The sequence below is a fragment of the Leptosomus discolor genome, chromosome 3 (genome assembly GCF_034619465.1).
Source record: "Leptosomus discolor isolate bLepDis1 chromosome 3, bLepDis1.hap2, whole genome shotgun sequence".
In the NCBI taxonomy this organism is placed as follows: Eukaryota; Metazoa; Chordata; class Aves; order Leptosomiformes; family Leptosomidae; genus Leptosomus; species Leptosomus discolor.
Genome location: NC_141393.1, coordinates 18237997 through 18264054, shown reverse-complemented (window position 1 = coordinate 18264054; position 26058 = coordinate 18237997). Strand labels below are relative to the sequence as shown.

The 26058-nt window shown below is 47.2% G+C and overlaps 3 protein-coding genes across 3 annotated transcripts; 2 read left to right on the top strand and 1 right to left on the bottom strand.

Moving 5' to 3' along the window:
* Positions 1–258: 258 nt before the first annotated feature.
* Positions 259–3217, top strand: LYSET (lysosomal enzyme trafficking factor). Its single transcript, XM_086462947.1, has 2 exons — positions 259–288; positions 2359–3217. Exon 2 carries the CDS (start codon positions 2375–2377, stop codon positions 2768–2770), a length of 396 nt encoding a protein of 131 aa, XP_086319073.1. The 5' UTR covers positions 259–288; positions 2359–2374; the 3' UTR covers positions 2771–3217.
* A 6140-nt stretch (positions 3218–9357) lies between these two features.
* GON7 (GON7 subunit of KEOPS complex) lies at positions 9358–9813 on the bottom strand. Its single transcript, XM_086462011.1, has 2 exons — positions 9615–9813; positions 9358–9510 (listed from the first exon to the last, which is right to left on the bottom strand). Exons 1-2 carry the CDS (start codon positions 9811–9813, stop codon positions 9392–9394), a joined length of 318 nt encoding a protein of 105 aa, XP_086318137.1. The 3' UTR covers positions 9358–9391.
* A 213-nt stretch (positions 9814–10026) lies between these two features.
* On the top strand, positions 10027–20111 carry UBR7 (ubiquitin protein ligase E3 component n-recognin 7). The gene is made up of 11 exons (XM_086462010.1): positions 10027–10209; positions 10325–10458; positions 11249–11309; positions 12885–12980; positions 14097–14150; positions 15325–15430; positions 16686–16870; positions 17401–17532; positions 17925–18087; positions 18920–18981; positions 19763–20111. The coding sequence occupies exons 1-11, from the start codon at positions 10042–10044 to the stop codon at positions 19853–19855; spliced, it is 1254 nt and encodes a 417-aa protein (XP_086318136.1). The 5' UTR covers positions 10027–10041; the 3' UTR covers positions 19856–20111.
* The last annotated feature ends 5947 nt before the right edge of the window (positions 20112–26058 follow it).

The window sequence follows — 26058 nt, the reverse complement described above, 5'->3', positions numbered from 1 at the left end:
AAAGGGGTGCGGGCCCACGCCAAGATGGCCGCCGGCCAACCCGCCCCGCCCGGGCAAGGCCGCCCCGCCCCGCCCCGCCCAGGATGCAGACGGGCGCGCGCCGGAAGTGGTTCTCCCCATGCCGGAAGTGCCGCGGTTCCGGAGCGGTGGCCGGGCGGCGATGGCCGCGGGCCGGCAGCGGCGCGGCGGGCCGGCGGGCCCCTCCGCCTCCCGGCGCGGCGGCGCGGGCTGAGGGGAGCGGGCCGCCTGCCGCCGCCCTCCCGCTCCCTCCTTCTCCGCTGGAGGAAGGTAAGGGGCTGCTGGGGCCGGTGGAGGAGCCGTTGCAGCGGAGCGCTTCTCGCCTGGAGCGCGGTGATCGCTGCGGGCCTCGGCAGCGGCCGCTTTGCGCGGCCTGTTGCGGGAGGAGAGTCCCGGAGCGACCGCGGAGTGGAGGTGAACGGGTGCGGCAACCACTGCGGGTGACTCCGAAACCTGCAAGTAAAAATAGTGCCTCGAAACGGAAAATAAGAGTGAGAAGCTCTAAACGTTGTCTGCCTCTTTCGGTGTGACCCGGAGGAAGGCTCCTCTTCTGCCTGCTGCTGCCTAGCCAGGGCAGGGGAGAGAAAACTGACGTTTACCTTCTTAAATCTACTGCAGTTTTAATAGTGCTTGTGCTTTCAATATGTGCATTCTGTCAGAACTTTCATTTTCTCTGAAGGCAGCTGCTTGTTAGCCATCTCCAAAACACCAAGCTGGGAAAAAAGGGACGGTGACTTAGCTATTGGGTAAACATGGACTCTGGAATTTAAGTTTTTACCCAGTGGATTAACAGCTTCTCACACAAATTATTCAGTTGCTCTACTAAAAAATAATAACTCGGTATATTAAAGAGAAGTATCCTGTTATGTAGAAGGATAAGCTAAACAACAAATAGCTGTCACAGACAAAGTAATGACATTGTCAGGTATTTCCTGTCACTGTATGTTTGACTCTATTAGCCATCATAAATGCAGCAGTGTGAGGGCCAGAACAACTTCTCCAGGGCTCCCCTGATCAGATTATGTTGGGTCAGGATTGAGGATATCCTCCAGATAAGGAAAACCAGGAAGTCTTTCGAGATTGCTAACCAGACAGATTAGTCTGGCCTCAGGAAGGGGGATTTAGAAAGGTGTAGTGTTTTGGGGTTTTTTATCAATCGTGGTAAACGCTCTCATACTTCCATTAATAATTATTGTTCTGTTTCCATGAATCATACTTAAATAAGCATTTCTGCATAGTATTTTAAAGCCTGATACATTTTCTTAACACAGTACTGCATAAATTCATTTTACTCTTCTCTTAAAAGACGTAGGAAAGGCAACCCCCCCCCAGTCTGTAAAAGCATGTTTGTTAGGAGAACTCTAACCAGCTGCAGTGAAGTGGTGGTTCTCCCTGCCCTGCCCACAGGCTATTTTGAGAGAAGGTGGAGATGACTTCTTGGTATAAGTGGTGCTTCTTGATACGACTTCTTCAGGTAGAGTGTTTGTGACTGGTTTGAAGAGTGTTTCAAGCCACCTAGACCCATACAGCCAGCCAGAGATCTTAAAGCAGCTACAATCAAGCCCAGTAGTGTCTGTGGTGATTCAGTAATTGGCACTTCTGAAAAATGCCAGCTGGATGGTGTCTGGTTTGTTCTGCACTGAGTCCGTTACTAGTACAGATGTTCAGCTCCTTTCCTCCAGAAGGCGTGCTGGAACTGTTCACACAGGTAGAACAGAAATACAGTTGGGTGCAAGTAACAGCCTTATAGTATCTTTGTGTGTGCAAATGAGTACAAATGCATACCCTTAGTACACATCTTCTCATGTTCAAATTGAAAATGTCCTTTTATGTGGTTCACAGATGGGCACTCAGCTAGAGCTTAATAAAACTGGATGTTGCTACACTGCAAACAAGCAGTGAGGCTCCTGTTATTGCCTGGCTAGCAGCGTGTTTTCTTGCAGGCATCAAAGAACTTTACAAACTTTCAGTATTTATAGAAAGTCTTGTATTATCCCCACCCTGCAGCTAGAGACACTGAGGGAAGATGGGTTAAGTAACTTATCCTATTAATGACTTCTGGTTTGTTCACTCGGTACTTGACTTTAGCCTGGAGTAACTTGACAGCTAGCAGGCCCTAAACTAGCCAGAGCCATTGATGGAGCACTGTAGGTAGTTCCCACTAGCTGGCTGCTGGTGTAGTAGTATGATTTTCTCTGATTCAGGGAGAACTCAGGTCTTCAGAAATGGACGTGTGTGCTGTTTTTACTGATAGGTAATGAAGTTATAAAAAGCCAAGTTTCCTCTGTGTCCCCTCTCTCTCTGAGCAGTACTGAATGTGTACGTCACCTCTTGTTCCAGGTGCAGAGCATGGAGAATGATGAACTTCCGCCAGAGGATGGGATGGATTGGTGTGGGGCTGTACTTGTTAGCAAGTGCTGCAGCTTTCTATTACGTCTTTGAAATCAATGAGACTTACAACAAACTAGCACTGGAGCACATTCAGCAGCACCCCAAGGAGCCACAGGAAGGAACCACATGGACGCACTCCTTAAAAGTACGACTGCTATCCTTGCCTTTTTGGCTGTGGACTATAATATTTTTAATACCATATTTACAGATGTTCTTGTTCCTCTATTCCTGTACAAGAGCTGACCCCAAAACTGTTGGGTATTGCATCATTCCTATCTGCTTGGCTGTTATTTGCAATCGTCATCAAACATTTGTGAAGGCCTCTAATCAGATCAGTAGATTGCAACTGATTGACACTTAGCTCGATTTCTAGTTTCCGTAGCTGTTCTGAAGCAATTGCATATGCCTGATCCAATCACAAGACTCAAGTTCCAAGTGAAGGCTGGGAAAAAGCCTTTTCTTTCAAACTGTTAAGCAATGAAGAGAGTGACTGTTTTCTATTTAAAAAAAAAAAAGTAACTACAAAGGTTTTTAAATATGGGTCTGTCAGAATGGCCAGAGTGGGAGAGCCCTGTGTGACAGCTGATGGAAGTATTCCTCATTTTGCCTTAATGATGGAAAATTGCAACACTCCATCTGAAACGTCCTGTGGGGAAATAAGTTTCTGGTCCATGACTTTACTCGTCTGTGCAAAAAAGTGATTTCCTATGTTTTCCCTTGGAGTAAAATCAATTCAAAGATACTTCTTTTGTGGTAAATGTAAAAGGAAAACACTCAGAACATGATTATAAAAGCTGCACTTCACACAGTTCTTTGCTTTTTCTTTTTTTTTTTAGTAATTAATATCTACATCAGTGCTGGTTTTTAATGACTTTTTTTAAAAAACAAGTTTAGATATAAATACAGGAAGTAAAGAATAAAATTTGCACGAATGTTTAAAGGCAAAAAGGTACTTTTTAAAATTTTTTTCCTGTGTAGCACACTTTTTTTCCAGTGACCACAACAGTATCACGTAGCAGGCAGGCAGTGAGGAGCAGCATAGGCCTGGAGGTTGGTGCTTTAAGCTCCTTTTTCCTACGATGTCAAAAGCAGGTTATGCTGGCATTGGCCTATAGTCTGCACAAAACTTGTGTTTCCTTCTCCTACCCCTAGAAATCTCCTCTCATAAAATTACAAGTGGTTGGAATTTACTGCCATGCTAATTTCACTCCGGACATGATGCAAAACTTGTGTTCTGGGAGCACTGATGTATTAGGAAAAACTTTGAATTTGGGAAGGTTAACTGGTATTAGGTTGGGGGGATGCTACAGAACAGGTTGTAAGACAGAACATGATTCTTCCAGAAATTTGAAGAAGTAAGATACCTTTTTCTCATTCTTGCAATGAATGCAAATTTTTTCAGTCATACTGAAATTCCACTGAGATTTCTTACCGTAGTTTCAGCCTCTATTTTTCAGTGCTGTTTTGGCATAGCATTTCATTCTAACTACAGGTTTATGAGTTTTGAGTAATGCCAAATCTATTCTTTCTTCTTGTCCTTTTCTTAGAATAACTAAATTTTTGAGCCAGCCATGATGGAAGTAACCTTGCAAAATGTGAAAACAGTGCAAAATACATTCTTCAAAAGCAGGAGGCCCAAAACAGTTACGAACTAAACTCCTCAATTATAATTTCAATTCTATGTGATTGTCAGTACCTAAGCATCACAAATGCTAATAATCCATTTCTGACTACTTTAAGGGAATCCTGGAGGATGTCGGCTTTGTCTCACTTTGGAAAGGGAACGCTATTTTCAGTGTTGGTATGTTTAATCATGGCCATTACACCAGCTTAAGCCTTCTGTTTGCATTTGGAGATATTTTGAGACACTGGTTTCAAATGCCAGCATCGGTGCTAGGACCCGAAAACAACGTAGCCTTTACAAGAAGGTTTTAAGTGCTAAGTGCAATACGAAAAGGAGGAAGCTGCCATCTTAATATGCTGAAGTAAGAATAAACTCTGACTTGTAGTATCTTTGGGAGTCAGAGCTTTTCAGTTGTGTTGTTTCCTAACTTTAAAAATCACCATCCTATTTATCTATAAAATAAAAACTTTTCAATGTTTATAAACAGAAGTCTGTTCATGCAGAGACATATCAATGGCCGTTGTTTTGGGTTTTTTCCCCCTTCATGTTTGTTGCTAGATAGCAGTGCTGGCGGCCAGCTGCTGCAGCTTACTCTCCCGTCCTTCCGCCAGTGTGCGTGTTTGCTTGGTCTTTTTTGTCGTCCTTTTATGCTTCGTGTTGCAATCACTTGTCTGTAGCCAGAAGCTCTGGTGCTGGCTGGATGAAACTGAATGCCTTTGTCATTTCTCTACCTTTGTGTGTCAGGGAGGGAGCTCTGGCTGGGCGAGGTCTTTAACTTCATGTGTTAGTTTTTAAACTGAGCAGTTCTGTTGTGTCTAAATGGAGTTATTTAAAGAAGAACAACTTAAGAGGAAGTATCAAAAAATAGAATATGATAGGGAGAACTGCCTGAGTTTCTGTTGTGCAAGCATGTGGTCTTCAGCAAATTCATCAGTGTGCGTGATGCGATGAGCCAAGCTGTCTGGATGGGGAGCACGTGCTGGGCGCAGCGGTGACTTGCAGAACAGAGGTTTGTGTTTGTAGACTTTTCTGTCAGAAGCCTGTGTTTGCATTAAAGCTGTCGACAACCATGGGCTTTACAACTAACTAGAGAAAGACACACCATCTAATTCAAGCAAATGCTAAGTCTGTAAGGATTTGAGCTTGAGGTCGAAAGCAGCAATGGAGAGAATTAGTATAAACTATTAACACAGTGCATCAGAATACTGGACGATAGGAGTAGGAGAAGAGGAAAGCTGGTTCTGCTGGTGCTTCCAGCATTTTTGGCACCAGTGGAACATCAACAGATGAAGTCTCACCAACAAAGTAAAGGAAAGACTATAAAAATTAATGATTAAATTGTTTTTACTGTAGTCTTTTTTAAAGGAAGTAGTGAAGTAAGCTTGATTATCTAGACTTGTAGATAGTGTTGAGGCTAATTAGTTCTCAGTCACAGAAGATAACTGCCTGTAACACAAATTGACATAATCTAGAAGCTTTTGGGATAATCAAGCTCAAAGAAGTTTTACAACCTCTTTAAAGACTACAGTCCTTCTCAATTAGTTCTTGATCGTCAATGACAGATAATAGCGCAGATCTGTTGCTACAGCAATGGCATTAATAAAAGATGCAAGACGAGCTTACGCTAGAACTTGCTCATACAAATCATTTAGTTCTTTTCACTGAGTGGGCAGAAAAGATGAATTGCTTCAACTTCCACTTAGGGGTGGGAAAGCTATTTTTACTCACACTGTTTTAACTTAAAATGAGTTAGCTCAGATCTGATCTTGAACAGCTTCCTAAAGCAGAAGCTGTAATAATAGCGGCAGTAACGAAGTCCTCAGAAGACTGCTAATGTCCAGTAACGAAGTCCTCAGAAGACTGCTAATGTCCACCAGCTCAGAAATCATTCACAGCTTTAATTTTCTGATAAGAAACTGAGTAGCTGTAACACAAAGTTAATATTCATCTCTGTCCCACCTACCCTGGACTTCTTTCTGTTGTGTTTGTGTCACCAGATAAAGCTTTGTCAGACTGCTTGAGCATCGCTTTTGGGCAGCCTGAGCGTTAGCTTCATTAGCTGCTCCACCTTCACCTGACGGTCCCTTTCTGTCTCAGGGAAAATGTCTGCCACATTTTTTTAAGTGCACTGAGCCTATTCACTTCCTTCCATGGGACAGCAGGTCCAATGGAGAGCATAACTTGAGGCTGCAGCCCTTCAAACTTGGACAGAAGTAAGTTGCAATAAAATGCGTTCCTCATGACGCATGTTTCTTCCAGCAGCGAAGCAGAACTGCAAGCTTGACTTCTTTTTTAATTAAAAATAGGAGGATTGACTTAGCCTTGGAACAAAACATTCCAGTTTGTGCAGGATACCTGTTAACTCCCCTTATTTTCTCTTGGGATTGTCTTCTTAAAAGGATGCTGTCTAGCTTATTACTCTGTTGGTTTGTAAAAAATCCTGTGCCAGTCTTGGATGAGAACCTCTTTTCTACATCTGACCTAAAGCGTGAAAGCAGTTTAATAACTCCACCAGGTAGTTAATTTGTAAGAACTGTAACTCAGCTCTCTTTAAAGCTGCCCTATCATATAGGTCTCCTGGAAAGAACGAACATGCTACAGCCACCAGAAGGTACTTCTGCTCAACTCTCAGTCCTCAAAGCCCATGACTAGCTCAGTAAATTCTGACTAGTGGACGTGCCCAAAACCATGCTCATGATACATTATTACGCCCTAACTGCATGATCAGTGTGTATGTTAGAGAGAACCTGGTATCTGTGGTAGTTTGTCTATAAATTAACTTTTAAGCTAGAATGAGTGGGGCTGCAGTGGGTGAATTAATTACATTCAAACCCTTTTAATGATAACAATGAGTGAATTTGTCTCCTGGGAACTAGGAAAGGTCTTGCACTTGTCAGCAATGCCCTGATTATCAGGCGTAATGGGATTGCCCCCTTTCCCTCACAGAACCGTCTGAGTGCCTAATAAATATCATACTTGTGATTTTAAACTTTTATTAAACACAGAATGCTGCAACCTGTTAAATTCCTTTGTGAATTTAGCCTCAAAGTTGTTTGAACCAGCAAACTCAGTATTTCAAAGCAGTAACAATATGGGACGTCATATAGTCCCAGTCTACGTGAAGGAGACTTACTTTGACATTTTTGCTGTTCTGTAACTAGTAAAAGTAGTTGGTTCTCATCTAAATACTACCAAGAATTTAGTTTAGTATCACGTCAGCTTTTCAATTCAACAGAAACACACCAGCGTTCTCGCCCTGTACCAGTAAGGAAGCCCCCTAGCCCCCTCTGGCTCCTTGAGCCAAGCTCCATTACTGAGACGGACAAACCGTACTAAACAGCACACATGTGGTGAACGGGGCTCGTGCTCTGCCAGCCTGAAGTGAGGACTGTAGTCTGGGGCTGGGGGAAGTGCTGCTCTCAGACACAGCTCTACAAGAAGCCTCCAAAGCTGCAGAACCGAGCTCATCAAAGATGTCATTGCTTTAGCATGGGTCACATGAAGGAGCCCTGCTGATAGACTTATCAGGCCAGGCGTTTTCTGTACCAAGCGTTGCCTTTGCCATTGCGATAAGCCACTTCCTTCGATATGTTATCTACCCCGAAACACTTTAAGCATTTTAAGATTTTGCAGCCTGACAAGAGATGAGAATTAATTTGGGAAATTTTCTCTTGCCCTAGGTCCTCAGCAACTAAAGCTCCCCTAGGCTTCAGAGTTGGTGTTTTCTCCTCAGCTGTGCCTCTGTCATACATGCTAACAGAGTAATGGGGGGGTGAATTTCTCAGAATAAGAGTACATAAAGATGTCCAAAATATGTTTACTGGACTTCTTTTCCAACTCCCCACCCCCACGCCATTTCAAATGAATGCAGGCAGTTTTGTGCTCATAAAAATTCATAATTTATTCTGGTACTTCTGTCCTCCGTACACGAGTCTCAAGATCTGCTCAGTTTCCGTAACATACAAACTATGCCAACGGAACATGTGAAAATGAAATAAAATGCTTTTCAGACTATGAAATCATTTAATCAGTTAATTTTGGCTAGAGAAGGCTCTCAGGCTTTACAGCAAGTTCTGTGGACTGGCTATCAAGAACATGTCACACCTGTTCACAGAAACATGCACCAAACAAAACCCGGGAATTAAAGTAACGCACAGGAGGCACTGACAGCCTTCCCCTTGCAAGAAGTAGCTCTTGCCTTAATGACGTTCCACACACTGTTATCATCAAAGGAACAAGTGACTGCAGCAGCGGGGTTGGGTTGTCCCGGTTTATACAGCCAAGAACCGTGCCAGGTAACATGCTCACAGGGGTTACCTGAGCCTTTGTACCTTCTCCCCAGTCTAAAATAAACTACAGCAACCAATATAGGACCCTACTGCACTTCCCCTAGCTGCTGCCCCAAGTTTTGGTTTTAGAAAGCATCTCAAATCACTCTGCTCTTTTCTTATTTTTAGGTCAAGTTGAAAGTTCCACACAGGCAGAGTATTAAGCTGTGATGTTCATACTCAATTTAAGCTACCAAACGAGCCTAAAAATCAGCCTGGATAAAACTCGGTGATGGAAGAAAGTATATAAAGATTGACTGCTGCATGAAAGGGAGGGAGAAAAACACCCAACCATCTGGAGCAAAAACAGGCTTAGGACAGACAGCAGTTTTTGAACTGTGGAATATTAAAGATAGTTGTCAAAGTTACACTGACTTGTCACTTTCCTGGCTGTCACAAAAAAAAAGGATTTTTTGAAACCAGGATTCCCAGTTCTTTCAATCTACTTTGACACCTTTTCTGGAAAAACCCTTGATCAATGGGTGACTGAAATAAACCCTTTAGATGACGGGCAAAATAGTCTTCCCTTGTAGGACTGTTCAGGAACAGGCACGGTCCTACAGGTGTTTTTTGACTACTATAGTGGTCTTACGTTGCCTTCCCTCCATACAAATCGACCTGCTCTTGTACCATTTTAAGATCACATCTGACCAGGTAACTCTTTCTAGATTTTATTACTGTATTTTAAAAGTTTTCAGTCACATGAAGACATGCTATGACTTGGAAAAAGCCATTAAAATGTCGCAGTCAGAAGACTCGTGACAACAACTTTACAGTGGCCAACTAGTTTGCTAAATATCCACCCCAGCGTAACAGGGCGACCCTGCGAGCAACACGCTGCTAACGCCACGGCGCGTCCTGCCGGTAAGGCTCCCGCGTTACAACGGCGTCGGGCCGGGCGGTCCGCGGTTAAAACACGAGCAGAGGGACGCGGGCGCCCGCCCGGCCAGGAACCCCCGCCCGGGGCACCGACAGCCGGAACGGCTGGAGCGGCCCCTTCCGGGCCTACGCTCGGTCTCTGACGCCACCGTCAGGGCCGCCGAACCTTCGGCCGCTTTGGAGGCGGGTCATCGGCGCCCGCTGTCGTGTCGATGTTGTTTTCGTCTTCGCCTTCATCCTCATCCTCCTCGTCGTCATCCTCGGCATCACCTGCCAAGGTTCAAGCGGGGCGCGGATGAGCGGCGCCCCGGGAGCGACAGGGCCCCCTCCCCGCGCTCCTGCCCGCCCGCCCGCCCCCGCCGGCCGCCACTCACCGCGCGGCCCGCCGCCGCCCGCCGCCGCTCTCTCCTCCTGCACCAGGGGCGCCAGCAGCTCCGCCACCCGCTCCTGCAGCTCGGCCAGGCCCCGCCGCAGCCCCCGCAGCTGCCCGCCCTCGCCCTCCTCTACCGGGCACGGCACCCGCACCGAGCGCGTCCGCCCGTCCCGGCCCCGCAGCTCCGCCACCAGCTCCATCCCCCCGCCGCGGCCCAAGCCCCGCCCGGAGCGCGCTCGGCCCGCCCCCGCGGCGGTCACGTGCCCGCCGCCCGCCCGCAGCGCGGGCTCCCCCGCCGCTCCCCTCTGTGACGCGCGGCCCCGGTCACGTGGGGCCCGCGGTTCCGCTTCCGCTGTGGCGCCCCCTGGCGCCTCGGCAGCGTGTTTCCCGCCTCGGCTCGCCCTCGGCCTCGGCCTCGCGTCCCGGCGATGGAGGCGGCGGCGGAGGGCGCCGAGCTGGGGAGCGGCGGCGGCGGGGGCGGCGCGGAGGAGCCCGTGGTCTCCTTGGCGGAGGTGCTGGCGGAGAACGAGGAGCTGGAGAAGGAGGCGCGGGCCGTGCTGGGGGGCAGCGACCACGAGCGCTGCAGCTACTCCCAGGTGGGGGCGGGGCCGGGCGCCGCGGGGGGCGGGGCTGGAGGGCGGGGGCGGGGCCGCCCGGGGGCCGGGACCCCCCGGCGGCCCCCTGTAGCCCGCGCACGGTGTCGCCCCGCAGGGCGCGGTGAAGCGGCAGGCGCTGTACGCCTGCAGCACCTGCACGCCGCCCGGCGGGGAGCCGGCGGGGATCTGCCTGGCCTGCAGCTACGAGTGCCACGGCACCCACCGCCTCTTCGAGCTCTACACCAAGAGGTACGGCGGCGCCGGGGGCGGGGCGGGGCCGGCGCGCGTGCCTGGCGCGGCGGCGGGAAGCGCGCGCGCCTCGGGGGCGGGCGGCGGCGGCGGCTCGAGCCCCCTCAGCCTGCGGCGCTGCGCGGGCCGTGCCGGTTCCTCACGGAGCGAAACGCGGGCTCCTCCCTGCGGGGGGCTGGGAGCGCCAGGCGGGGTGCGCCCCCTTCGCCGCCCGCCATCTCCTCCCGGGCCCGGGGCGGGCCGCGGCGTGCGGTGAGCCGGCGGGGGGAGGTCCCGCCGTACCGTGCGTTCCCGTGTGTCACTCGCACAAACCGCACCGTTCCCAGCGACGCTGCGCGGGCCGCTGAGGTCCGGTCAGCGAGGGGCCCGTTCCCGGTCACTCGGCCTGGCAGCCCCGAGTGAGAGCTCGGGCGGCTGAGCAGGAGGCCAGAGCTCCGCCGCCCCGGCGGGTCCGGCCCCGGAAAGGAGCCGGTTCCCGCCCCGCTTTGGCCGTCGCGCGCGCTCGCGGTTTGGGCGCGGCGGTGGCAGCAGCCGGGGTCACCTGTGGCACTGCCGCCTCCCGGCCGGGCGCTGCGACGAACGGTGTGTTGGCCGGGGTCTGCCGGGAGCACCGTGCGGCAGGAGGGTAAGGCCGCAAGGCCCCTCGGCCGCTCCTGGGGGCTGCTGCTGCCTAAACAGCTGCAAGAGTATTTTTACGGTTCCTAATAAACTGCCGGGAATTGTTGTGAACACAAAACCTGGTGTGTTTTCAGTTAATAAAAGCCTTGAAACGCTGTTCTTTTCTTGCCAGGAACTTCCGCTGTGACTGTGGAAATAGCAAGTTCAAAAATCTGCAGTGCAAGCTACTCCCAGTAAGTTCAGACGTAGGGTTCGTACACCCAGAATCAAAATAACGGTCTTGGGAGGTTGGTGCTTTGCCTCAGCCAGGGCCGACTCATGCGATGCCTCTTGCTTTTCCCAGCAAATCAAACCAGGTGGGACTGTTACAGCAGGAGACAAAACTGCTGAGGGACCAAAGGGGAACGTTGCGAAGAGAGGGGAGGGAGAATGTTTGATCCTTGTCACCCGTGAATGAAGTGGTTCTGCGTCTGTGGTCAGCGCAGTGCCAGAAACGTGTTGTGGTGCCTGGACTAGTACATCTGAGCTGGCTTCAGGAGAACCTCGTGGGGTGCGGTTTTGCACTTGCACTCAGGAAATTTAAGGTTGTGCTGCTGCCAAAGGGACGGTTCCCTCCCCTTCCTTGTGGTGGCGTTAGTGCACTAATCTTTTTTGAGAGGTTGTCACCAGACCCTACTGATGGGATAGTTTTTTGCTGTATTAAGCCCTGTGTGCTTTCCTACTCGGTGGGCATTTTGGACTCATCGGGTGGTTGGTGATCTTCTGGGAAGCAGCGACAGGAAGCCACTTGGTTTGCCTGCAGTGCTGCTCTCAGGGTGATAACAGTCCAAATGCAGAAACAGCGAGTGGTGTGGCATGTGCCGGTTTTGTGCTGGCAGAATTGGGACAGATCCAGAGCTAGTCAGCCTAGGGCTGCAGTCCAGTGACCCCTGCAGATACCTGTGGCAATTTTAAGACGTTACCGTTTCCCATTTGAGTCAGTGAAACGGATCACATGGCTGTTCCTCCTCCTTCAGTTCCGTGCAAAATCAGCTGCACGGGTTAAGTGACCCTCAGCGGCCACCCATTAATCTGTCTGACGTCACGGATGCAGGGTGCTTGCGTTGTCCGTTCGTCCTTTGTCAGAACAGTGGTAGGAAGTTGCTTTGTCGTGACATCAGAAACGGTCACAGCTGCTTCTGCAGGGGCTGGTGGTGGCCTTGGGCTGCAACTACGGGCCATTCTGAAGCCCCCTGGCCGCAGCCATATTAGCTGGTTTTTAAATGGGATTACCTGTAATTGAATTTATTCAGCATGTTTTGTAATTTACATAATCCTCTCCTGCAGAGTGAGGCTTACATGACATGAATTTAGCGGAAGCTCAGCGGTAAGATTAAACAAAGTTGGGTTTGGCTCGCAGTCTGGATGTTTGAAAGAAAAAAACGGCGGGGAAGGTGCACAGTAAGTCTGCAGACGCTGCTGTAATGGCAGCAGGCAGGCGTGGTCGGTGGTCAAAACTCTTACATGGTAAGACTAGCAGTAGGTAACAAACACCACAGTTGCGATTTGTTACAAAGGTGGAAAGACTGTTTCTCCTCTTCCCTTTGGAACTGCAGTATTCCTGACGTGCCCTGTCTGCTGCTCACTGTACAGCACGGGTGTCCAGATAGTGTCTTTCTTTTTGGATCTTCAAGCTGATGATGAGTATGATAAGTGTAATTTTAGGGACTGAAGTGGAGCAAGAATTGTTTTTTTCTAGATTATACATCTTTTTTGTCTTTTGGTTTTCACTGCATTGTCTGTTGAGACACTTTTTCCTTTCCTCCTAGGAAAAGGGCAAGGTGAATTCAGGAAATAAGTATAATGACAATTTCTATGGATTATACTGTACCTGTAAAAGACCCTATCCTGATCCTGAAGACGAGGTAAGAAGTGCAAAACCCAATAGAATCATATATAGATGGTATTTATGCGAAATGTTGTGCAAAGGGTGGTCGCTGAGCTGCTTTGCAGGGAAGAGCCCACTTTAAGGAGTCTTACGTTCCATATTGCTTTTGGTTGTCGTGTGCTGTATAAAGTAATTACTTTATCAGGGTTTTTTAAATGAGGGAATACGTTTATGCCTTAAAGACAGACAAGGAGGACAAACAGCCGTTTGGACAAAACGCTGTGGCAGTCCTCTCTGCTTCTCTCTCTGAAGTTACAAAGTTCCCTTCGGGAGCGTGCTTCTCCTCATCTGGAGGAACGTGACAAGCGCGGAATAAACACACGGCACGTGTTGGGAGAGACCAGAATCTGCTCCCTCGTGCCTGCAGCAGTGCCCTGGCAAGGCTTCTGGGGCAGGGAGAGTCTGTCCTGGAGCACTGGCTTCAGCTTCCCTTCACAGAGCCAGAACAGTTCTTCCCTGTCGGAAGCGAGAACGTACCCGAGTTGGTTTGCACGCGCACGCTTTTGTCTGCCGTCACAGCAGCTGGGTGTGCTGAAGAACGAGGCACAAGTCTTTCAAATACAGAGCGGTATTTTATAAGCTCCCCTCTCCAAATTTCAGAGGTAGCTAAACCTGTCTGAGGAAATCATTAATAATTGTTTCATAACCGTTCGCACTGTGCCGCGGTGCGGACAGCTGAGCTGGGCTCCTGGCGTTGCTGTAGAAACCTGGCGACGTCATGAATGTCGGTACCGTTCTTTCGCTAAGCTGCCTGTTCGTGCGTTTCCAAATACAGAAGGAAGACACCAGTAGTGTATTAACTTTTACCAGCTCTTCTGCGTGAGAATGTCTTGCTCTACTGGGAAACTAGTTCTGTAATAACAAATGGGAGTTTCCACAGTCTTGATAACACGACAAGTCGCACACGCTGTTGAACTGCAGGGGAGCAAACTGGCCAGTGGAGCGGTAACTGGTTGTTAATGGTGGCTCCCTGTGGGTGGGTGGAGAGGGAAATGCAGCTCACTTGAGCAGGCTTCGCACAGCACTGTGGTCTGAGGCTTGGGAAAGGTTCCGGAGGTTGCAATTAGTGCTAATAATACAACCGTTCATCTAGATTCCAGATGAGATGATCCAGTGCATAGTTTGTGAAGACTGGTTCCATGGAAGGGTAAGGAAACCATAAGTAGCAGAATTGCCATTTGCATAGAAATAAGTTAGTGTCGGTTAAGTCTGTGTGGTTATTCTTACCTGGGAAGGTTTGCTGTAGTTCTCAAAAGATTATTACGTGAGTTCTAAGGTACTTCCTTTCATCCTATGCAAAGGAATATTGAAGCTTTAATCTTATGCTGCTGTCCACTCCAGGAAGAGTTCTTCCTTTGTGCAGGTTACCGCTGCAGAATAAAATAATAACCTTATAACTGTCTTTTTAATTGGAAAATTCTAATTGGTACAGTCGGTGAGAAAAAGAGCCTTACCGAGGCACACCATTATCAACTACCTGAATAGTTCTTCATTCAAGGGAATGCTTTTTAAACTGCAGTTCCTTTAAGCAGCAAGGAACAAACTGTGCTGTTCGTTCACGATTATGAACTCTGGGAAAATCTTTTAAATGCAGCTCAGCACTTCAGTGAGTGCCCTACTTAATGCATAAGCATTAGGGATTCAGCTTCTTGTGCCTTGAAGGGCACCATGAAATTCCATGCCTGAACTTGCAGGATCAAAGAAATAAAAAAAAAAAAAAAAGATGATTGGCTTCAATGATGGGTTCTGTAGCTAAACTGTAGGATTCTTGTGTATAAATGTATGTATGAAGAATGTTACGCTGCATGCCGTGAGCTTTGCCAGAATGCTTTCAAAAGAAAAGCTGCCAAGTGCTTTTAATTGCCCAAATAGTTCTTACCCATTTATGGAGAGCTTTGGGACCTAATTCTTCTCAAGTTCAGTATGTGATCGATATGAAGACTGACAATCTCTTACACATAAGGAAACAATCATAAAAAGTTATTTACATGTGCAATGTGCCAGAGGTATCGTCACCTGTCCTATGTTTAGGACAGTTTAGAAGAATATCGTTTAGAAGTGAGATAGAGACAGGACTGGGTTTGTAGAAGGCATAAAAGACTGTAGACAAAGAGAGAATTGTTTCAGTTTTTCCCTGGAATTTTTATCGTCTCTTTCCAGTCTTTAAATTATACTGATAATTGTTGTAGAAGGTTAGCAGGAGCGTATGCTTGTGCTGAAAATGTGGTGGCAGTTGATGTTTTACTTCCTCTAAACCTGGAGTTGAGTCTGTTAATTTGCAGCGAACACTTCACTGCTGCATGCTTGTTTCTTTTTGATAGCATCTTGGTGCAGTTCCCCCTGAAAGTGGAGACTTCCACGAAATGGTATGCCAAGCCTGCATGAACCACTGCCCTTTCCTGTGGGCTTACGCATCGCAATTAGCAGGTAAAGAAAATTAAGATATCTGAGCCAACATTTCGTTAGCATGTATGTCTCCTACATTGTTGATTAATGACATAATACTGTTTAAGTAGTTGGAGAAACGATATTCATTATATTGGACAATCACCTTCAGCAGTGGAACATGTGGGGCTGCAGTAAGTGTTCCGTAAAAAAATAATGCCGTTCTCGTTCTTAAATCTTAATTCTGCGGTGCTCGCTTTCTTACTTATTTTATCAAAGATGTGGTGGCACATAGATGGATGAAGGTTTAATACTTGTCTGAAAGAACTTAATTTCTAAACTGGATCAAATAACTGAAGAGCCATCCTCAGGGAAGCAGTGAGGCCAACAGCTGAGTCTCAGAGGCTCTGAGCAGCAAAGAGTGAACGATCGAGTGACCTGAAATTAATGTGTAAAACCTTCATCTGAGTGGAGCTGGGGCTGCACTCGGGACACATGTTCCTTGCGGTCACAGCGGGCCTCTGTCCGCTATGTGCTCTCTGCGGGGTCAGTGGGGAAGATGACTTGATTTTTGTGGAAAGAGCTGGTTTCACGTAGTCTCTTAAATGTTGCTTAAATCAACTGGTGACTGATGTCTTATGTGCCAGAAATGTCAATGGTAATTTTAAGGATTCCAAGCTGGCCTACCTGGAGTCTCTTCCTTCTAATGTAAACACAGACATAGCGGGAGTTTTTTGTTTGTTTTTTGGTATTCCTCCTTCTAACCAGCCATGTCACAGGGCACACATTTGAATTGACATCAAAAGAAAAATTTGGTTTAAATAAGGAAGTGGTTAGTGTAGTTAATCTGTCGTGGAGGTGTTGGTGTGTGCCTGGAGAAAATGAAGGACTGACACCAAGTCAGCAAAAAAGTACGTGACAGCTACTGAAGCTGTGGTAGGTGTCAAGGGTGTCAAGAAGGAGAAGCATCTTAGTACAGAACTACCTCAAACTGTGATACTGTTTTCCCTCTCCTAGAGCTTAGATTTTGGGAAGCAGAGTGTTTTAGAGTAGGAGCAGTGAATAGTGTAGAAGGAGTAGGAGTAGTGAAGAAGACAGTGGTGAAAGGAGGAGCGGTTTCTTTGTGCGCCTGGGTCACCGTGCCTTTGGGCAGCTGCAGAGCACACCCAGGACCCCGCAGCGTACGCCCTGGTGTAGGTGCCCTGTGGCGCTGCCCCGTGCAGCAGAGAGAACGTCTGAGGTAGCCTGCACGTTGTCGGGCGCAGAGTTTTCACTTACGCGAGATCGTGTCTTCCAGTTCCTGCTTTGACCAAAGTGAACTCCCTTGAAGATGAAGGGATTGTCCTGAAGGTTGAGGAAAGTGAAGAGCCGAAAAAAGAAATAAAGAAAGAAGGTGGAGTGGAACAGCAAGAACCAAAGGAGGAAAAGCAAATGGAGCAGTTTAACGAACCATCCACTAGCTCTGGGTCTGCCTGTCCCGAGGTAAAACGGACCTTCTTTTCTGTCCTGTACATCTTCGTACTGATGACAGGTGAAGTAAAGCCCACCTCTTTCTGTCGAGGTTCAGTAAAGAGGTAAATGCTTTCGGTCTGTTTCCGTGTTCCTCTTCAGTCACTCACACTTCAAACGTAGGCTGCGGAACACGCTTGTAGAAGCGGGTGACAAGAGTGTAACATCTGTTTGCAGATACAGGTTACGTCCATCCTTTCTTGTCGGCCACCTGGCCTTTACACTGAGGTAACTCCCGAGTTTGTTCTAATACGTTGTAGCTGCACCTGCATGCCAGCCCACCTCTGATTTTTGAAACATTTATGGCTACTGCAGTAAATTTCTACAGAAATTTCCGGTGGAAACTGCTAAAACCACACCAGAATCCTCGTGTAGATGAAACAGTAATATAGGTTGTTTATAAAATTAAGTGTGTCTGAGATGAAAGAAGAATCTTGCATAAAAAACCCCGACGTGCTGGAAAGAGCAAAGCGTATTTGAATGACACTCTTATTTTAATTCAGGTCGTTGCTAAGCGTGAGGAGCCAGTCTGCAAGCTGAAAGAACTCCAAAGCAAGCAATTTTTAAAAAAAGATACTGCCACCTTCTGGCCATCGAACTGGAGAAGCAAATTGTGCACCTGTGAGGACTGTTTGGTACGTATTCTCTCTTCAGTACCGGCACCGACCTGGGGGAGGCAGGCAGGAGCTCCCAGAGAATCTTTGGAGGGAAGCTTGTAGATAAGATCTGTGTAAATAGTCTTACTCTGCATATAAACACGCAAAAAAACCTCCGCCCCACATAAAGAAACACTGAGTCCTTTGGAATTAATACAGCGCGAAGGAGGTTCTAAACGTTTGTATTTTCTTTGCTGCTGAAATCCAGTATTGCCCTGGAAGTTGTCCTGGGGAGGTGTCTGAAATGCTGGGTACAAATTGTACGTTATTATTTTTATTAGTTGTGCTACTGAACACAAAAGGGATTGGGCGAGAGCATCTCCATCGGAGAAGTTTTGTAATGTAAAAGTGGATTTTACTTTATTCTCCAGAAAATGTATTCAGAGCTTGATGTCCAGTTCCTGACAGATGAATTTGACACTGTCTTGGCTTATGAAAATAAAGGTACCAGCGACCAAGAAACAGAGCGGAGAGATCCTTTAATGGACACCCTTAGCAGCATGAACAGAGTCCAGCAAGTAGAGCTCATCTGTGGTAAATACAGCTTCTTAACGCTAAGTGAACAGCTGCCCCTGAGAGACTAGTGTCAGGCCTGGCGGTGTGGTGTCCAGCTGTGTTTGAAGGAACCTGTGGGCAGGCTGCACGCCTCGGGCAGGGTTACTCCAGAGAAGTTTGTCCTCTCTGGCCTGTTGTTACAGCTTGAGCCTGTATCGAGGAACCAGGTGGTGTGGGAAGTTTTCCCCCATTCAACATCTTAAATATTGGATTGATAGTAATTTCTTATAATGTGAATATTTAAACATCGATTGGCACTTCTGCTGTCTGGCCTATTTATCTTATCCTGTTCTGTTTTGGCAAACTCTGGCACCTGGTGTGCGGGGTGCTCCCTGGCAGCTCTGCGGCAGAGCGTGCCGGCAGCGGGGCGTTTCATGACCGGAGCTGCGCGTCCCTCTTCCGAGCGAGGGGTTCGCGCTCTGGTGAGGGCACCTGCCCAGGCCCCAGTTACAGCTGGGACTTCCCAGCACAGCCCCCGCATGCTTTGGCCGTGGGGAGCCGGGAGCAGGGCGGCCTTTCAGTGAGCTGCCCTGGTTCACGCGCGGGACCTTCAGTGCGTTTCGCTGAAGATCACCCGGACGGACGCTCAGAGCGCACAGGCTGCTCCGATACATTACTGGTCTTCCCATGTGCACCTGGACTTGCCTTTTTTTAATTATTATTTATAATCCAGTTCAAACCTAGATCTGTCTCAAGTAAATCTAATGAATGACAAGAGGAAGTAGAACAAGTTGTCATCTTGAGACGGTGTTAAACTAAAGCTGGGTATCTTTGTTTGTTTTCTTTCCCTTGCCTCCGCCTCTCCATCCAGAATACAATGATTTAAAGACAGAACTGACTGACTATCTCAGGAGATTTGCAGATGAGGGAACGGTAAGGTGCAACTTGCAGGATTTGTTTGCCAGAAAATGTTTTAAAGTACTGTTGAGGTGTGGGCGTTGGATACTATGATGCTGTAATACTTTTTCCTGTCTCTTGGAGTTGTTGGTACTGTAGCAGAAATTAGAAATCTCTATTTTCATTGGAATTTAAAAGTTGTGTTTCCTTAATGACATTGTTGGGAAACAACAGGAACCTGCCAGAAATCTGACTATAAAGTACTGACAGCAGTTCTTCGACTTATACAAAACTTGCGTTGCTCTAGGAAAAGTGTTCAGGGAACAAAGCTCTGAACCTTTATCTTTTTTCTTAGAATTGAAACCCTTAGAAGAATAAGCACTGACTAAATATTGGCAAAGAGTCTTGTCAGGCTTTTTTCCTGGAGGAATGTGCATGTGATTAATCAACACATGCATTTTGTTGGCTTATTTGCTAAATTGCCGTTCTTAGTTATGTTGTAATGAGTCCAAAGCGAGCTAGTGAAAAACCTTGCTTTAATTTTTTTGATGATAAAAGCAAGTGCTCAAACCCCTTAAAAATACCCTCAGGAGCTTTGCTCCATGTGCTCATTTCTGTCTTGTCTGACAAGAGAATTTGGGCATTAGTCGTCTCCTTTGGGTACAAGAGGGAAGCGGCTTTGGTAGCTGTCTGGGGAGATCGGCTGCCAGCGTTAATGTGCTTTGTGTAGTCCATGGGGGATGCATGCAAGAAAAAAAAAAGGATCATTTAATTGAATTCTCATACTCCAACTTGGGTTTCATATTGCTTCCCCCAGGTGGTTAAAAGAGAAGACATTCAGCATTTCTTTGAAGAATTTCAGTCACGGAAAAGACGACGGACTAACAGGATGCAGTACTACTGTAGTTAGACTGAGGGTCTGGGTCTGAAAGGACAGTTGGGAGAACAATATTCACTGGCAGACAGAAGAGGCATCTTCAGTATTTGGCTTCTCATCAAAATCCAGCTGTCCAAGAAACGTCTTCATTTTGTCTCATACTTCTTTGTTTGTAGCGACTAAAACGTGTTCTTAACAGGCACCTGGCAGTGACGGGAGTCGAGAGCTGGCCTTGTCTTGGGGAGGCGGCTGGTCACCAGCGCAGCGTGCGCTGCTGGGAGCGGTGCGGGCAGGGGCAGGGGCTGTGCCAGGCCGGAGCGTGTCGCTTCCCTGCTTCCCCCGGCCCCCCGGCACCTCCTCACAGGTGGATTCTAGCGAAGCACCGCAGCTGAGCAGGCAGGTGTTGGGGTCACGGCTGCTGGGCTACGCCACGGGGGCTGACCAGCAGTGTGCTGCCCCACGCTCCCTCCTCTCCACTGGGGCGGTGCTCCCTGGGCAGGTGCAAAACAAGAATCCGAGGTCAGGCTCGACTCAACAGAATGTCCTGGGTTTATAAATTCAAAAAACTTTGTTTCTAATCTTGTACAATGATGTTTTACATGCAAAAAAATTGTCCCATGAACTTTATCCACTCACTAGAACATAAATAATATCTAGGAGGAGGCACTAAATTACAAAATCAAGCATCCGGGGGGCGGTGTTACAGGACTTCTGTGCTTTGATTTTAAAAACTAGCCTACTGCAAATTACTGCATAAATGTTCCTGAAACACTGCAGCATCCTGGCGTTTTGCTACAGTATAAGACGTGTGATCTTTTTATAATCACTGTGATAACCACGGAACAGAAGATGTTTCACTGACTTTTAAGACTCTACACTTAGCTACAATTCAATATTGACTTTTCATAAGTTTGGAGCCTAAGGTAGTTTTGAGTTTTCTTTACCCACAAACCCAAAACATACTTTAAGAAAGTTCTAATTTTTAACTCTTGCTTTATGTAGTTGGATTTCTTTACCATGGGGTACTATTCTGCTTCCATGCTAATGAGTTTTGAGAAGAAAAAAAGAAAAAAAAAATCAGACCCTTATCTATCATTCTCCTGATTGTTTCTCACCACTTTGTTTACAAAAGCTAGTTATAGCATAGAGGCTCAGTTCATCAGGTTGATTTATGCAAAATGACTAGTTGCTTTTAAACTTAACTCTGGGTATTGTACGTGCTTCTTTTGTAGCAGCTGTTCGGGGAATTGTAAGTGCATAGCTAACTACACTATCTGAAAATTAAAAGAACTGTTCACTCTGTACTGTCTGGGTTTTTTGAAGTGCTGCTGTAGGGGTTCGTCTCCACCCGTGATCCGGACACGCGCAGGGATGACCTGTCAGCCACGTGGCCAAGATAGAGCCCAGGGGCTGGGCCAAGCCAAGCCCACCTTTGCCTCCACCCCAACCCACTGCAGGCGGGTGTGAAACAAGGGCTGGCATCCCACTTGCAGGCAGTTTCGAGCAGGAGAAAAAGCAGAAGGGGATGGTGTTTCCTCTGTTGTGCAGTTCTTGGCATGTAATTTGCTGAAGGGGTGGGGGAGAAGGTGCCCAGCAGCAAGCGCTCTCCTGGGGCCAGCTCTGAGCTCAAATGGCCCCGAGCCCCCGAAGCCGTAGGTTTTGCAGGTGCTGCCGTCCTGCCCCAGAGAGGCAAACCCGGGGGGCAAGTCAGCACCGCAGCGCGGCGCAGGCCCAGCCCCGGCTGCGCGAGGAGGGACGGCCGCGCCGGACGGAGGGAGGAGCTCCCTGCGGGGAGCGCGAGGCTTCCGCAAGGAGGAGGTGCTGCAGCTGCGGCGTCGCCGCTGGCGACATGCGTTGTGCGTTCCTCGCACCGGCCTGCGCGCAGTGACGGAGCGGGGCTGGCCCGGCCCCGCGCTCTGCGCTTTCCTCCCCGGGGCTCCCGCGGTGAAGAGGCGTCCTCCGTGCGTCCAGGCAGCAGGCTGAGCAGAACCCCGCTGCAAAGCGAACAGCGAGGCTGTGACAGGAAACGGTGGATTGGTCTAGTTTAGGAAGTTGCTCCTAGAACTCAGCTGCCGGGTGCGGGAACAAAGGTGTCCTTATCATTTATGACCGTACAGCAGCCTCTGCCCGCACTTTGCGTGAGGACATAACCCACGGTACGTTGCTGCGGTACATGGAAGTCAGACTAGTCAGGATTTTCTGCTGCTGGATGACACAGTTCTAAACTCGAGCCACCTCTCTGAAGTAGCGAAGCACTTTCTGTGAAAGAGAGGCACTGAATATTCAGCCGATGCAGGGTAACTGCAACTCAGGAAGAGAATGCTGGGTACTTAATGAGTGTCTTGTCTAGCTGCTCTGCTGGGAAAATAAAACACTTCCTAGCTCAAGGCTAAGCCCCACGTAATCTCACTGCCTTTAGAGGTGAACAGTCTCAGTCCATTCAGCTCCAGCCAGAAGAACTCACTGAACGACTTCACTGAAGTGCTTTTCCTTCTCAACAAGCTGCCTGAACAGTGCCCCTAATTTTGAATTCCTCCACTTACGCTGGTCTGTATCACATCCTTGATGCTCGAAGCATTATTGCGCACTTTTTTTCCAGAAGGAACAACAAACCTTGTCAGTTCTAAGAGCTTTTGCTGTTAGAGGGCACCCAGGGTTTGTATTAAACCTCTCCTTCCCCCGGCCATCGGTCACAGCAAGCATGGAACAGCAACACACGGCCGGTCCCGCCGGTAAGTCAGCAAGTGAGCAGGCCGCACTGCCCCAGCCTGCTGGCAACCGTCACTGGAAGAAGTCGCACAGGCATGTTCTATACAAGCCATTTATTTGAAATGCCAACTATACGTAGGATAAAGTCAGTGTTACATGCTTCTCAGCAACAGTAGAAAAATAGAACCAGTGAAAACCTTTTTACAACTGTAATGGTACTCAAAAGAGAAATGTATTGTTTTACAATGCATCACACAAGACTAGAATTCAAGTTTGGAGGTACCTAAATAAAAATACTATTTTGTTTTTAAAAAACACTATGTACAATTGAAGCGTAAACAACTTTTACAAAGTACTGGTTATGCAGGTTGTAGAAAAAACACTTGCATAGGACATGAAGTCAGTTTAAGAAAGTTTTCTGAGCCTTTAGCATTGAAGGCACTTGACTTGATACCAGTAACAACACAAGGACAAGAAACAGAACCGTAACGTTGCCGAAGGCAGGGCTACCTTTTGGCAGTACAGGTAATTACAGAAACCCCAAATACGGTTTTACAATTTTATCTCTCCCCTGTTCCCTGCGTTCAGCGGAGCTCAGCACCACCTCTACCACAGAAGCATATAATTACGAGAAGAACGAACAGTGCCTCAAACTGCATGAGTATTCTTTCAGGAAAAAAAAAAAAAACAAAACCAAAACAACCAAACAACCAAAACCCAAAACAACCAAAAAAAGCCCAACCAAAAAATGAAACCTAACCAAAAAACCCCACCAAACCCAAACCAAAGAAACCCCTAAGACAAACATTTGGGACATTCCAGGACCAAAACCCAAGGCTTATAAGTACGGGCAGCCACAGCCTTAACTTTCAGAAATTAAAACTCCTCAAGAGCAGGAAAAATACAACAAGAAACCGCCAATCACCACAGCAGTTAATACACAACTACAGTAACTCCGTGGAACAACAAAACATTTCAAAGGAAGAATCTGTTTCAGGAATTAAGGTATTCATTCATATATTAAGGAAAAGAGGGGGTCAGGGAAAGAGGATTAAGAAGTTTTTGCATGTTGCTCACTAAATGAAAGTCTGAGATCTCTCTTCAATAGAAGAAGGAACATGAGTCTTCCTCATTCAAGAAAACAATGTTCATACCGCTATCCTCAAGCAAAATAGTCAGTAATCTGTTATCTCCATCAAATTTACAGGAAGAAAAGATGTCAATTTCCAGCCTAATCAGAAAGTGCTTCATGTAAACAAGGAGCTTCTGCACCAAAGTTTCAGTAGACAGAGAACAACAAGAAGTAGCAGGTAGCACAGGTACATGTGTTCTGCGAGTGAGATTTAGTATGAACACTAGCTTCTGCACAATGCTTCCACGAAGAATAAAGATGGTCTCCCTTCCCTCCCTCTGCATATCCAACTAAGCAGGAAATACTACGCTGGAGTACAAAAACACGGTTCCAGTAATCCAACAAATCCTCCTTTTCCACTTCGAATCAGCTGCCGATAGCTGCCATCATCTTCCCAACTCAAAATACACAAGCGAAAACGCAGATTGTCTACAGGGCCTGATTGTCTCTGTGGCCTCAGAAGGACTTTTATTTTGCACCTATTTTTAAACACTTTATTCTCTTTTAATACTGCTCAGCTTCTGAGACTTCAGAAGCAATTTTGTATTCTGAAATACAGACATGCCCCCCCCCCCCCGAGGCATTTCTCACCAGCTTATCCAAAGCCAAAGCATTTCATGGTTTCCCTCAAGCCACAACCTCAAAACTTCTCAGTCTTCATCAGCCACGTCCCCACAAATTTCAAGCTTAAAAGTTACATCTGTAGATTTCAGCCCCACCTCTGTCCAGGCACACAGTGCCACATCAAACTACAGTAACTAAAATAGTTTTCTCAAAGCACATCTATCAATTTTAAGTAAAAATAAATTATTCATAATAGTAAGTCTTCTGAGGACAGCCAGACTTCTTAGTAATCAAGCTACCAACATACATGTGACATGAGTGCAGGGAGTTTCAGGGTTTGCGTGTGTGATGAAAGTTAATGCTTGAAGGGCTGGTGAGCATGAGACCCAAGTGTTGGTCAGAGCTACGCAGTCAGACAGCACCATGCTCAAATCCCCAGAAGAAACGCAATGAAACCCAGTCCCTAAGCTGCAGCAGCACCATCCCCCCACTGACACCTTCTTGCATTTAACAGTGTCCTACACTGTAGTCCCATGGAAATGCTACATACTGGTGACAAGGCCAGGACCACCAAGTGTCTTGACTGTGGTCAAAAACACAGATTAAAAAAGCTGACAGAAGAAAAAAACCCAACCAAAACCATCTCCCCTCACCCACAAGACACATCACCTGCACAGATTAGCCAAGTTTCTCCACCAGTCCTACACCATGCTTTCCATGGCTGCATCTCAAAAGGAGCTTTCATAGAAGCAGAAGGCATATCGATGTGCATGCAGGAGACACAAGGATTTATCAGTTCAAACACCCATATCTTCATTTATCTAGAAGCTACCTGGAAACACAGTATGCAATATACTTCAGTAACTCTGTGTTGCTGCTACCAGGCCTCACGTACTTCAATGAAACAGGTTAAGTAAGAATCTGCCATCGACTACAATGAAAACTAAAGTTGCTGCAAGATTTCTGTTTAGTATTAAGCATTTTGAACTGCAGGAAACAACTCAACCTAACCTTAAAGTAGTCCTTAGATCACACTTGGGATTAAAGTTTTTTACTACAGGGAAATTCTTCATTATAGAAACTGCATTTAAAAGAAACCCAAACAGGCCTTTACCAGTAATCACCACCTGCAGTGGCATCGATCCCTATCCTGAATGTGATGAATCTGTGGTAAAAACTGCCCAGGAAGTATTAAGGCTGCACTTAGTAATTATAACCATTACACCTGGTGCATTGCTCAACCCTAACCCAGTGGCAAGGCACCAGCCCAGGTCACAATCATTCCCCTTCATATCACGTTAACAGATTAATCTCATTTCTGGGCTTTAAACAAAGCAAAGTTGGGAAATGGAAGTGTAATTTAAGAGTGCTAAAGCTTCCCATGCTTCCTGACGCTACAGCGGTCACTCTTCTCTTTGCTTTTGTTCCCAGAACAGCTGCAATTATGAAGTCAGCAACACTTGGGATCAGGCAAGGAACACTGAATGACGTCGCTAAGAGTGAAGCCCTTTTTTAGTCATAGGCAGGAGAACGCAAGGCAATGAGCAGTCACCTCAGCACCTCTGTGGGAGGGAGAACCCTCTCAGGCAGAGGGTTAGTTACCATTCAGGCAACAGCAAAGATACTATGCTTTGTCTTCCTGACACTGCAGGACTCAGCATGAACCCTCAACTCCGGCCTTCCCTTACCCCCACGTATGGATAGCTTGAAGAACACATTATTACTATGATTTTACAGTATTTCTAGATCTGTTTCTGTATGGGCAAATGAACAATTTAGTCTGTCTAGCAAGTGCTTCTGGGTGACCATGAAGTTCTCCACAGTCACAGCT

Bases quoted from the DNA above. Each gene is read 5' to 3' on its own strand.
- GON7 (XM_086462011.1), bottom strand. From the start codon at position 9,813: ATGGAGCTGGTGGCGGAGCTGCGGGGCCGGGACGGGCGGACGCGCTCG. The intron at 9,511-9,614 runs GTGAGTGGCGGC...GAACCTTGGCAG, and splicing joins GGGCGGCGGCGGGCCGCGCG to GTGATGCCGAGGATGACGAC.
- LYSET (XM_086462947.1), top strand. From the start codon at position 2,375: ATGATGAACTTCCGCCAGAGGATGGGATGGATTGGTGTGGGGCTGTAC.
- UBR7 (XM_086462010.1), top strand. From the start codon at position 10,042: ATGGAGGCGGCGGCGGAGGGCGCCGAGCTGGGGAGCGGCGGCGGCGGG. The intron at 16,871-17,400 runs GTAAAACGGACC...ATTTTAATTCAG, and splicing joins CTGGGTCTGCCTGTCCCGAG to GTCGTTGCTAAGCGTGAGGA. The intron at 18,088-18,919 runs GTAAATACAGCT...CTCTCCATCCAG, and splicing joins GCAAGTAGAGCTCATCTGTG to AATACAATGATTTAAAGACA.